This window comes from Danio rerio, chromosome 14 (assembly GCF_052040795.2).
Source record: "Danio rerio strain M-AB ecotype USA chromosome 14, GRCz13ab, whole genome shotgun sequence".
NCBI classification, from domain to species: domain Eukaryota; kingdom Metazoa; phylum Chordata; class Actinopteri; order Cypriniformes; family Danionidae; genus Danio; species Danio rerio.
Window position 1 is genome coordinate 49,757,523 of NC_141034.1, and position 14,471 is coordinate 49,771,993.

Below are 14,471 nucleotides of genomic sequence, written 5' to 3' on the forward strand. Positions count from 1 at the left end.
TTAAGCTCTCGTGCTGCAGGAATGAGGAGGTCTGCTGAAGGTGCGCAGCTGTCGTGCAGTGAGGGGTTTGCGTATTTCATAAACTACGGCAGTTTGCGTTCACTGAACAGTAAGAATGATTAATTAATCCATATGAAACATTCCCTTAAAAGTCACGTCTCGCTTTCAGTTTCGGGCTTTCGCGCATTTTGCACTCACACTACAAACATCCCGCGCCAAAGCCTAAGTGAACCGCGCTCAGGCCCACCTCTTCCAACAGGGCCAGGGCCGGCCAAGTGAACCGTACTTGAGCCCGATTCAGCACACTCACACTTCTCAAACTATCCGGGAAATGGGCCTGGGCACGGTACGGATGGCATAGTGCAAGTAGGCCCGTACACTACCTATTAGAGTATCTAATAGAGTATTTACTTTAAAAATGGGGCATAAAATTGTCCCATTTGGCATTTCTTTTGAACATACTTGTGCGCTGTTTGTCAATCAGACAACGCTTCTTTTTTTGTTCTTGCTGTCAATTGCGGAAAAAAAATGTTCGATAAAAGGGTCATGATGACTGCTGTGAGTTTACCTGCAGGCTCTGGGTGATGCGCGTGTACGCGAAGGGGAGTAAGATTTGTCCAGGAGTCAGATTTTGATACAACTTTCCTTGCCATAGTAGGAGCACAGTTATGTTTTGTTAAATAAGTTGCATATAAAATTTACATTTCAAAAACTGCCCAAATTTTGTCAATCGCCAATGACCTTTTTTACCCACACAATCAACTTCAAAACCGCACAATCTGGCAACACTGCCCACTAGCCTAATGTCAGTAACTTACATGAACTGATATAACAAATTAAAAATGAAAACCTCTGAAAGCATGTTCTTTGGAAAAAAAAATAATAATAAAATAAATAGTCTTGAAAAACTTTTCGAAAACCCCTTTTTAACAATTATTATGAGTTTACTTTCACTGTAGTTGCATAACATGGTTTAATAATAATAACAATAATAATAATAATATCGTTATTATTATTATTATTATTATTATTATAAAAGTCTTGTATGCAATTAAAAATAGATCTAGATCTGTTAAATATTTTAATGACAGGTTTTTTTCTTTAGAACTTTTGGTAACACTTTATGTCACAATTCATGGTGATAAAAAACCATTAACTAACACTATTAGCTTAATAAACAACTAATTAGCTGTTTATTAACAGTTAGTAAGGTAGTAGTTGAGTTTAGGGTTTGGGGAGGATTAGGGATGTGGAATAAGATCATACTTTAATACTACTGAACAAACTAATGAACAGTTCATATCTTAATAATAAGCAGGTAATTACGCCGGTAGTTAATAGCATGAATTAAATAAAAGAAATAAAAAAAGAATAAACAAATTTAAAAAGTATTATAATATTTAAAGAAAAATAAATAAAGGAAGAATATAGGAAATAAAGGAAAAATAAAGGAGGTTTTCACAGTATGTCTGATAATATTTTTCTTCTGGAGAAAGTCTTATTTGTTTTATTTTGGCTAGAATAAAAGCTGTTTTTATTTTTTTGAAAACATTTTAAGGTCAAAATTATTAGCCCCTTTTAGCTATATTACCCTAGCCTGCCTAGTTAACCCAATTAACCCAGTTAAGCCTTTAAATGTCACTTTAAGCTGTATAGAAGTGTCTTGAAAATATTTAGTAAAATAATATTTACTGTCTTCATGAAATAAATACAAAATAATACCTTTATTCTGTCCACTTTGAACTCCTTTAATTTCATAAATAAATTAAAACCTACAATAATCGTCCAATTATGCTTTAACATTTCAATGATAATTGCATTTCTTTTTTAAAGTTTAAAGTAAGTTTAGGTTAAATATATATATTTTTTAAATATGCCAAAAAGCCCCCAAGGCTGCTGCTGACCTCTGCTGATCCTCTGTTTCTCCCCTGACAGGATGCCTGGAGTATCGATGATACTGATGCTCTCAAGTACCGGGTTGTTTAACTGTGCACACATAAACCTGCAGAGAAAAAAAAGAAGAAATAAACAAGAGCTTAACAGGTTTGGCGACATTTTATGAACCCAAGATTATAAATTTTTTTAGTCTTTCTGAAGATACGGAGAACAAAAAAAAATTGACAAACAGATATTAATACCATCTAATAATATATCATATTAAGAGAGATTTTTAAAACGTTTGCAATGTTTTAATACAGTCGTGAGGTTCATTAATTTTCCTTCGGATTAGTCCCTTATTTATCAGGGATTGCCACAGCAGAATGAACCGCCAACTATTCCAGCATATGTTGTAGGGAGCTGATGCCCTTCCAGCTGCAACCCAGTACTGGGAAACACCGATAAACTCTGCCTGGAGCACCCAGAAAAAACCCACACAAGCTGGAGGAGAACATACAAACTCCACATTGAAATGTCAACTGACCCAGCCAGGACTCAAACCAACGACCTTCTTACTGTGAGAAGACAGTGCTAACCACTGAGTCACCGTGTCACCACAGCGTAAAAAGTATAATTATTCTGTTTTAAGCTATTTTTGTTTTTAATTTCTTTGTTTCTTGAATTCATGATAGCAAACATGTTTCCGACCCCGTCTCTACCCCACCCCATCAGTGTATGTTAATAAAGACTTAAAGATTGGCAAACTGATGGTACTGTTGAAACCATAAAGAAAATATAAAAGTATGAATCATTTTTAAAAGAAAAAGCAGTTTTAATACAACTTCATAAAATTTTCCATAACCCTGAGACCTCATACTGAAAATGAGTATCAGCCTCATACTGTAATAACAGCACAAGATGAACTTTGGTTAAACAAAGACGTGGATTGTCTCCTATGATTTACAGTCTTTCTCCCTGTCAGCCGACGGCTCCGTCCAAATACACACATGTGAATCTGAGTCACAAGACTGCAGATTACAGCTACTCTTAATAAAGCTCAGAAACCTCAGAGCAAACACACAGGGGATTACGCTTCCCTAAAAACACTGGTAATGCCGTCCAAAGGTTTTGTCATGTTTGAAGCTTGTTTAAGATCAAAACTTTGATGCAGGCTGCGACAAGAGACTGCCATCCTGAACACATCGACGAGAGCTGACACATGATTACATTACAGAAACAGATGATTAAATATTTAATTTGACCATTACTGGCTGACAATAACATTCTGTGTCATCTAATCACAAACTGCAAGACATTAGAATTGGATGAGAGAGAGAGAGAGAGAGAGAGAGAGAGAGAGAGAGAGAGAGAGAGAGAGAGAGAGAGAAAGAAAGAAAGAAAGAAAGAAAGAAAGAAAGAAAGAAAGAAAGAAAGAAAGAAAGAAAGAAAGAAAGAAAGAAAGAAAAGGAAGAAAGAAAGAAAGAATAATAGAAACTAAGTAGAATAGAAAGAGAAAGAAAGAAAGAAAGAAAGAAAGAAAGAAAGAAAGAAAGAAAGAATAATAGAAACTAAGTAGAATAGAAAGAGAAAGAAAGAAAGAAAGAAAGAAAGAAAGAAAGAAAAGAAAGAAAGAATAATAGAAACTAAGTAGAATAGAAAGAAAGATAGAAAGAAAGAAAGAAAGAAAGAAAGAAAGAAAGAAACTGAGTAGAATCAAAAGAGAAAGAAAGAAAGAAAAATAGAAATTAAGTAGAATAGAAAGAGAAAGAAAGAAAGAAAGAAAGAAAGAAAGAATAATAGAAACTAAGTAGAATAGAAAATAAGAGAGAAAGAAAGAAAGAAAGAAAGAAAGAAAGAAAGAAAGAAAGAAAGAAAGAAAGAAAGAAAGAAAGAAAGAAAAAAAAGAAAGAAAGAAAGAAAGAAAGAAAGAAAGAAAGAAAGAAAGAAAGAAAGAAAAAAAGAAAGAAAGAAAGAAAGAAAGAAAGAAAGAAAGAAAGAAAGAAAGAAAGAAAGAAAGAAAGAAAGAAAGAATAATATAAACTAAGTAGAATAGAAAGAAAGAAAGAAAGAAAGAAAGAAAGAAAGAAAGAAAGAAAGAAACTAAGTAGAATAGAGAGAAAGAAAGAAAGAAAGAATAGAAACAAAGTAGAATCGAAAGAAAGAAAGAAAGAAAGAAAGAAAGAATAATAGAAACTAAGTAGAATAGAAAGAAAGAAAGAAAGAAAGAAAGAAAGAAAGAAAGAAAGAAAGAAAGAAAGAAAGAAAGAAAGAAAGAAAGAAAGAAAGAAAGAAAGAAAGAAAGAAAGAAAGAAAAAAAATAAATTACAGGTATATTTTTTTCAGAAGTAAAGGATAAGCAATAAGAAACGTTAACTATTTTTCAAGTATTTATTGTAAATGACCATTTAAGAGAGAATATTTTCAGCACATTTTTTAGTAATACCTATTTTCTAATAATTTTTTTTTGCCGTGATGACCTTACATAATACTTTTATTTAGCAAAATACAGTATTCAGCTTAAAGTGCCATATAAATGCATATAAAAGTCAGAATTATTAGCCCCCTGAATTATTAGCCCCCTTGTTTATTTTTGTCAATGTTTTCTGTTTAACGGAGAGAAGGGTTTTTAACACATTTCTAAACCAATAACTAATCTCTAATAACTGATTTATTTTTTCTTTGCCATGATGAAAGTAAATAATATTTCACTAGATCTTTTTCAAGACTCTTCTATACAGCTTAAAGTGACATTTTAAGGTTGAACTAGGTTAATTAGGTTAACTAAGCAGGTTATTGTATAATGATGGTTTTAAAAACTGCTTTTATTCTATCTGAAATAAAACAAATGAGACTTTCTAAAGAAGAAAAAATATTATCAGACATACTGTGAAAATTTCCTTGCTCTGTTAAACATCATTTAGGGAAATATTTAAAAAAGAAAAAAAAGAAAATCCAATAATTCTGACTTAATTCTGATATTCTTAATTCTAATAATTCTGACTTCAACTGTATATATATTATTCCAACCAAACTAAAAGAAATTAAAAGTACCTAAAAGTAAAAAAACTTTCTTCAAACCAAAAATACAATAGCAAATACTGTGAAAAATGCCCTTCCTCTGTTAAAAAATCACTTGGAAATATTAGAAATGTATTTTTTATACAGGAGGCTGATAATTTTGATTTTAGGTATGTGATGGTATCAGATTTTCTTTTTTATGATTATTGCTTTAATCACACTGTGTTTATTTGATAATAACTGGAAAAATTATAACGTTAAAAGTTATAATAATATAAAAATGTATTGTGCATTGCAAAGTAAATGTTTATGATCAATTTTAAGAATTTTTTCTTAATTTTAAAAACAAATTGTGTCTATTAAGTCTTTATGGGATGATAACCGGTTTCAAAGTTTACCACGGTTTGGAACCGCTAACATTTTCTGGTATACAGTTCCTAAGGTATATGTAAGATTTTTTTATGTTTTTAGCACATAAACTAAATTAAGCTAACACATTTTAAATATTTGTTAAAATAAAATATAATGTGTTCTATTTTTTTTACGTTTTTTTTTTATCCAGACATTTAAAAATAACATATTTTAGAGCAGTAATCACAATAACATGAAATTTTTGTCCAGGTTATCATACCGTTAGAATCTTATATCGGTCCATGCCACTGCTGACACAACATTAAATGTTCCTAAAAGACATTATTATAAAACTTTAAATAAATACTAATTGTTCACAGTGTTTTGAAGTGTCTACTAAAATGGTATCATGCATGTTCCAGATATCTTTTGTTATTGAATATAAGTGCATTTATGTGTCTTTAAACTTTTTAGGCAATTCCTTTGTTTTGCAAAAAATTGAAGAAGCGAGTTTCACTTTTTTAAAATATTGAAAACTCTGAAACAACCAGATTACACTTGCTGAATATCCATTATTACATAACGACCACAAACAATCCCATGACCAACATCGAGAGTGGAAAAAAGGGGAAATATATTCAGAGTGAAATACCATTATTATAATTGTGGGTTGTATGGTTCTCTGTTTTGAGATCGGATATTCAAAGGTCCCGTGAAGTGCTTTGAAATGTGATTTTTTTTTATTTGATATTTGACCTAATCTGAACTGAAACATGAAGAGAAGGCCGGACATAGAGTAGCTCCACCCCTTTTAAAAAACAGCCAATAGTGTTTTGTCAAACCTCTTGCCAGCTTGACTTGAGCATGGGACTTCACAGAGTCAGAATGAGATGGCATTTTAAACGTACACACTCATCATCACACTCATCATCACACTGTACCAGACATGCCCTTATTTAGTTGAAAATACTTCATCAGCTACATTTTACACATTTAAAATGGTCTAGGATCTATCCTACTGTTAGTCTACAATGCAGTAGATTCTCAAATTCACCAGCCACAACCGCCCACCTGCTTTGGTTCTGCCCAAATCTAGGGGGGTTTTGGAACATGAGCGTTGCTAGGTCTATTTTAGGGGGGCTGTAGCCACCCCCCCCCCCCCCCCCCCCCATATTTCTACTTAGCTCCCCTAAAAATTCTGTGATTAGCTCATAAACTGTACACTAAGTTATCGCCTCAGTCCCCTTTAAATTTGATATGAAAACGGCAGCAGAGTTCGACTCCACCCCATCTTTTGTTTTTCATTTGATCAGCATACCACAGCCGTGAACACCGAGAGAACGAGGTGTGTGTTTATCGATGAATTGTTATAATATCTGCTTATTTGCAGTTCTTTGATATAGATAACCTTCTATCCCCTGTATCCCAATGTCACGGAGGAGCAGTTGGGTTTTCTCGGCGTTGACCTCATCAGCACAGCTGTCTCCTCCAGCAAAAAATGTAACTCTTAACGACCATTTCGCCTTTTTTTATTTCAAAATGAACTACCAATATTAAACACTTTACAGTTCGTGTGGAATTAACTATACCATACAGTCTTGCACAGAAAGGATTGAGAGAATGTACTCGTTTAAACTCACTGAGTCACTGACAGAGATAGAAACATCAAGTGTTGTCTAGTATTAAAAAAAAAATACTTATTTATTATCATCATTCAGATAATCAAATATGTGAATTAGCCAGTGCGTTTAAAATATATATATTTATATATGCTATTTAATTAGAAAAGTGGCAGTATTTATTATTATTGAATATCCCTGTCAATGTAATACAGTGGAATACTAGTATACAACCTTACCATATTAAACAAAAATTTTTAAGCGTATTACTAATAAATTACTACTTATAAATGTTATATCAGGCTTTATATATATATATATATATATATATATATATATATATATATATATATATATATATATATATATATATATATATATATATATATATATATATATATACTACATAAAAACACTAAAATGTAAGTCCTAAAATCTCCCGTTTGTTTTGGAAAGATATTTTTCAAACATATAGTTACATGTATGGTTTTCTTATTGAACCTGAACCTCTGTTGGCACTTTTTGGAACCAACCTCCGTAAATATTGTGCTTAAAGAAGAAATATGTAGAGTAATTGCTTTCACTGCACTATTGGCAGGGCATTTGATTCTTCTCTATTGGAAAAAACTGAGCCACATAGATGGATCAATAACGTGATGTATTTTATTCAGCTTGAAAAAAATGTAATTTACCTACTATTTAATTTTTTGAAACATGGTCTCAATTTACTACTTACATTGACAATTTACATTTCTTAGAGAAGGAGGACATTTAATCACATACTATCTCAAAAGGTCCCCCCTTTTACATTTATTTGTTATTACAGTATGGGAGCTGTGTATGCACACTATCCGTACACTTGCTGTGCATTTGTGTAACACTTGAAGACTTTGATGTTTGCAGACTGTTAGCTCTGTGTCTCTTCTGTAAAAGCCACAAAATGGAAATTAGTGTTGGGGATGTCTCTGTTTTTTTATTTATTTATTTATTTTTTTTGTTGACTGTTTTGTGCAAACTTTATTAAAAATTTCTAAAAATGAAGTTAAAATAAGTGTTTTGATTTTACTACAGCCCTGCCAGTGAGAGTGGTTGAGATCAAACGCATCAAATGAAAAGCAAATGAGAAGAGGGCGGGGCATGTCAGATACTAGAGAGCATTTGATTGGTCAGAAGATAAGATGAGAAACTGTCGTATGAGGTCATTTGAAAAAAAAGTTGATCATTTAGTGAATAAATGCAAGCTTTGGATGTTTAAATCAGATTTACATCTTCTAAATGTAAATTTTGTCACTTTTTTAGAGGACACTATTGTGTAGATATCTTTAAAATTAACATATGGATACACCTAAAAAACTTCATTTTAATTTCATGGGAACTTTAATTTTGCTGCGTCAGCCTTGAGCTATTTAAACAGGCATATGGCAGAACTTTGCTAATCCCTGATTCAATCCACTTGAGCAGATTCAACACCCGACACGGCAAAGAAATCTGCCAGTGTTACCGTGTGTGTGTGTGTGTGTGTGTGTTTGTGTGTTAAGTGTCCAGTCCTCATGTACTGTAACAATGAGCCAGTAGGTTATTTTGGAAAAGCCTTTTAGACTTATTCAAGTTCAGGAAGGAGGGTTTGTGCAACACCTGCTCTCAGCACATGCCATAATGACTCAATCCAGCACACGGAAACTATGACACAACTCAAGTGAGTAATGACTGAATAATTATGAGGTCATAAATAAAAACAAATGGATACAGTGAGGCATTTTGTCCATTAAATGACTCAAAAAATGCAAAGAACAAGGTTATTTTAGAATGAGCACTGTTTTTATAATAATATATAAATGATTTCTGAAAGAATGAACAAATGAAGAAGCAAAGGAGTTTTAAAATATTGCTTTTGTTTAAAAAGAAAAAAAAAAACATTCGCAACTTTTCAGTTACCAAAGAAAATGAAGAAAGGAAAATAGCTATTGATTGTAATAATTATTATTAAAAATGACCGGTTTCAAGGTTTCCCGCGGTTTGGAAAAGTCAAGGTTTTAAACCCGCTAAAAGTTTCTGTTATACTGCACCAATGCTAAGGTAATGCTAAACTAACGAAGAGAGCAGAAGTAAATTTATTTGAATTATTTGGCTGGAAAGGTTTACTGTTCCAAATTATTATAAATGTTTCCTAATTTGAAACATGTTGTGTTTAATAGGGGACATTTTTTTTGTTTTTTTACTCAAACATTTAAAAATAAATTATTTTAGAGCAGTAATCACAATACCAGTATACTGTGAAACCATGATCTATTTATCCAAGGATATCATACCATCAGAAACTTATACCGGCTTATTTCTAGTGTGTTATAATTATAAATTATTATTATTATATATCATAATTTGAGAGAAAGGGCAATTAATTATGATATTATTTAGGGATGTCACATAATCGGAAATCTGGCCTGATCACGCAGTTTTTAGACTCTTTCGAAATTGGACGTTACCTCCTGATCAGGACTTGAATATATATATATATATATATAATTTTTTAACACATCTATAGTTATTCGGCGGCACAGAGTTAGACCTCTTTCTTGACCTCAGACACAGCAACACGTGCAGCATGACATCACTTTGTGGCAGAGACCCTATTGGTTAAATGCCGACAAAGTAGAACACAGAAGCAGCGTGAAGCGGGCTGGAGGTATTATAAAGTTGATGACAACAACATTGCCATTGCAAACTGTGAGATATGTAAACGGGATTGCCTGCTGGCTATTTTAAGTTGAGGTGCTATTTGTTTTTATATTAGATTTTTTTTATATTTGTCCAAAAGTGAAGAATTGATGTTATTTATTACTTGATTGTTCAAGCTACCTCACAGAAGTGCTCTGTTTGTTAACAGAATTGTTAAATGTTAAAATAAGGTGAATAAAACAACAAATAAAGAACATTCTGGATTCTTCGCTCTTTTTAAAAAAAAATTTTAATATACTATAGAAGTATCAGATCGGGTTTCGGTATCGGTAGATCCAAAAAATAAAATGGCTCAGATTTGAGGGAAAAAAAAAAACTGATCGGAATACATCCCGAATATTGTTAAATATAATACATACAGGTATGACAGTATTCTACTTCAATTTTTCACTGAAATTTGTCATTTTCATTTTCTTCGTAATCAATTCACATTTATTAACAATTTCTGTACACTTTTTCTACACTAATTTTCAATATAACTTAAGGTTAATATTTGCGATCTATCCATCCATCCATCCATCCATCCATCCATCCATCTATCTATCTATCCATCTATCTAAAAGTCAAGTGTAAAATTGTTAATAATACCCCAGGGGGCATGAGTATATATACTTAAATAAATGTATGTGTATGTATATATGTATGTGTGTATATTCTTATTTTTAATTAAAAAAAATAATAATTTTTTTGTCTAATATAGTCATTTGGTGAAGTTTTGTTCCTCGTCACTGTCGCCTCTGGCTTGCTTGGTTTGGGACTTGTGGAGCTGTGCATCGATGGATTTGCTCTTCAGTGTTTGGACTTTCAGCAGTGAAAATTAACCACACTGAACTACAACTCTGAAAACTGAACTTACACTGTTTCAATGGTCTAGAACAGTGGTTCTCAAACTGTGGTACGCGTACCACTAGTGGTACGCGGGCTTCCTCCTAGTGGTACGCGGAGGAATCGCCAAATAATGAAAGAAACAATTAACACTTTTAATCCTTTGATGCGTAATATAACATCGATGTGATCAGCATTGGCTGTTTTGTGAAGCGTACGATCACAACGCTGTGCTTAGAATGTTTACTTTAGTGCTTTGTGACATAAGCTGCTGAAAATCAGTTTCGGAAGTTTAAGAATTGATTCTGAAGGGTGATTTGACTGACATGAAAAGTAGCCAATCACAGTCCACTTTTTCTAGTCGCGTGAAACGTAAGGGCGGGACAAAGGCTTTCTGTGTTGCAGAGACAGAAAAAACAACTTAAAAACAAAAGTTTTGTTGGAATAGTGCTTCTCGGATGTTTTCACTATAGAGATGTCTAGCTGAGTAATTAAACCGCGGACATATTTCCTGCCTTTTTGATTATCTACATACACGTTTCGCTCTCCGACAGCCAGTCGACTTGCCTCTGACCTGTCACTCCTCTAAATACATTCTGAATGGCGGCGCGGGAATGAAGGTATTGCGCAATAACTCATTTCTGCAAATGTGGCGAGTGCTTTATTTTAACACGAGAGAGCGCATTCATGTACGCAAATCGCTAAAACAGATATGCGAGCTCCTAAATAGGCTTTTTTTTAAATGAACTGCAAGTCCTCTCATGATCGCCTGTGTGCTCAGATTGAATACAATCGCGATCTCTCCACTATTAAAGTAGACATTATTTATCTTTGCTCCTTGACTAAATTTAGTCAAAAGTATTCAAAGTTATCAAGTATTTAGAATTAGATTGATGCATGATCGATGACTATTCAAATTGTCTTCTTATTTGGCTGTATTGTGAAGTGAAACTTACTTTTAGCAAATGTGGAACTTATTTCTTTACGACAAAAGAATAATGCTGGAAATGTTTCTGGATGAGGTATTTGTGTGATTTATACATTTAGCTGTATTCTGATCTGTGTTAAAGCATTACATGTCAAAACAATTCGTTGTTACTTATTGTTTATTTATCAAAATTAACAATAAGGCTCTTAAAACACTGCGTTGATAAATGTAGTGTCATATTTTAAATACCTCAAGTAAAATGAAGTCATTTGTTTTATTTTTTACTGAAAGTGTACTTGTATTTTTTTTTGATATTTTAGATTAAGATCAAGTGTAAAATAAAATCTACATGTGATATACAGCTATTTAAGAAACAATTTTGCCATATTGTAAAGAAAAATAGTGTAAAATATATAAATAAAAGGCTAAATTTAAATATTTTTACCATATACTTTAATTAAACCTTTCAAAGCTTGAAAATATTGTTTAAAAAATGGGCAAAAAGTGTCTCTATGGCCTTAAAGTTTATGTGGTAGTTTTGCCAGTGCTATTGAAAAAAAATTAATTGTCATGAAAGGAAAAATCAACCATACTTCCTTTGTTAGTGAAAATTCCTATACATGTAGCTTTGAGATTTAAGCAATTAAACCATTCAATCAGGTTTACACTTAAAGTGATTTCAAAATGAAAATCTGATAATTTTTTTTCAAAAGTAACCAACTAGTACTTTTTGAAAGAGTAATTTGTACTTTTACCTAATATTAGTATTATTTACTAAAATTTGTGTTATTTTAGCAGTGTAATAGTATTTTTCCTTGAGTACAAAAAGATTTCACAATCATTAAGTGCAGGTTTATTATATTATTAATATATGATTAATAAATATTATTAGTATTATTATTATTAATGGTTTTTATGTGTATCTATTCCTATGCAATGTTTTATGGGTTGCTGAGAATACATTTCAGGTCTTCAATACATAGCATGTCAGTCTTGAAAAAAAAATAGGTGCTGTAATTGATTTTCATTAGGCTGTGCCTGTATGAACCCTGTCATATGTACATTTAACATTTCAAGATTTGTCTAAAAGTGTATGAATATGACATATAGCCTATATTTATGAGGTCCAAGCAGCATTTCCAGCTTTTGATGAATAGGCTATTATGAATACTTTAGATTTAAGTGCAGCAGTTTTCTTTTTACTTTTTAAGAACAGCGCCATTTTTTATAAACCTTTAAAAGCACATTTTAACAAAAACATTTTTTTTTTTACCTGCAAGCACAGTTAATGTTCAGACTATTTAAAATGTTTAAAGTGACTGACAATAATACATATTCTAAATAATAGGAATTAATCTGCATCGTTTTTAAACTGTGCACACCTGTAGCTGCTTAATTAGGCCCACGACGCTATTTTTTAATACTGGTAAAAAAATAGCGTCGTAAGGTGGTACTTGGAGAGACAATTTTTTTCTAAGGTGGTACTTGGTGAAAAAAGTTTGAGAACCACTGGTCTAGAATCTTCTATGTTAAGCTGCTTTGACACAATCTACATTGTAAAAGCGATATAGAAATAAGGATGAATTGAACTGAATCTTAATGTGACTTTCAGACCTAAACACAGACACTGAGAATGTTTTGTTTTTGTAAATAAAACAAATGATTGTTTAACTTCTTCAACTCCAAACCCAAATTTCAAGTCTAATTCAGTGTGTTGCTTGCAATATCTATGCATCTCAGTACTGAACATTTATAATAACATACAGTTTCGTTTTCTTGACCTTTTTAAAGAGAGTAGGCCTACGTGCATACAGTACAATCTATGAATGATTACTGTGTCATCAAGATAAACACAAATATTAGAAAAATCTATCAACTAGCATATCCCCTCAATCTGTCACTGCTAGAGGACAAAATTACTGACATGCCTGAATCTGAAACTGCAGCATTAGTAAATGTCAACGAAAGGTTACACAGTTACACTCACTTTGGCGTAATTTCCTGATTCACAAACACAAATCAAGCCGTAACCTTAGTTAACCTACGCACACACCTGTCATTATCTATACAATCTAATATAAACTCTTACATCTGAGCTTTTCACTGTGGATTCTTTAGTGTGACTGAATAATCTGTTAGATTACCTGTTGAGGAAAGCGTTGCCAAATGCGTTGAGTTTTCGGAAAGGCTTTTTCGGATCCACCACCAGCGCATTACCAGGTATGACGCCTTCTTGCTCACCGTGCATAACCGCAATGAAGGAATCCGTCGTCGGCTCTGGGCCTATCCTCATCCCGGGGAAATCCTGCTCCATTAAATGCCTGATGAAGGTGGTCTTCCCGGTCGAGTACTGTCCCACCAGCAGCACCATGGGCTTGTTGTCAAAATCCGCATCTTCGAGCGCCGGTGAATGGAAGTCGTGGAAATGATAGGTGTCCTCCAGAGGGAAGAGTTTGGTGCGGTAAAGGCGCTTCAGTCCATCGGACACGTTTTGGAAAAGTTCTGGGTCTTTCTTACCATCTCTATTCGACCAGCTGAACATGGTGGACGTTACACGACGACTTTATTTCGAGATTAAAAGACACCGCCACTCTCTTCTCAAAAAACGTCCTGTCGAAACTTTGACTGACTGTCCCACCCCTGTAACTTACTGCCCTGTACTTCCCTCCGGCAAACCCCTGAACTGCAGTGTAACGTAATGTAATGTATTATAACCCAATGCGTGTATATGAGGCGGTTGCGACACGCTTTCTATTACCGCACGTCGTTTAAAGTTGCACTAATGCTAATCTAATCAGATCTCTTCGCAACTTTCAATAAGAAAATCCGACTGTAGTTCGTATGCGGAAACTTGGGGCATCCTTCATAATAAAAGCCTCAGATTTTGCTCAAGCTGTTTGTTGAATTTGGTCGCGTTTAATCAACTACTAAAGCATTAATGTAGATTTGGACAATGAATACTAAATAAATTCGTGAAATTAAATAGTCACGTATCATACGAAACATACGCACTGAAGCGGAGTGGTTACGTGGCTATTATGAATTCTAAATCTTATTAATATGCATGAGGGGGTTCTGTCTTTCTATTGGTCAGGTTTGTTTACATAGACTATTAA

General features: G+C 33.0%; 1 protein-coding gene across 1 annotated transcript in view; it reads right to left on the minus strand.

Annotated features, from left to right (window-relative positions):
* The window catches only part of ehd1a (EH-domain containing 1a), a 35,304-nt gene extending 21,104 nt beyond the window's left edge, over positions 1-14,200 (minus strand). Inside the window, 2 exon segments of the mRNA NM_212874.4 lie at positions 1,905-2,002; positions 13,500-14,200. Coding sequence (NP_998039.2) covers positions 1,905-2,002; positions 13,500-13,897 — 496 coding nt within the window. The 5' untranslated portion in view covers positions 13,898-14,200.
* Positions 14,201-14,471: the final 271 nt, after the last annotated feature.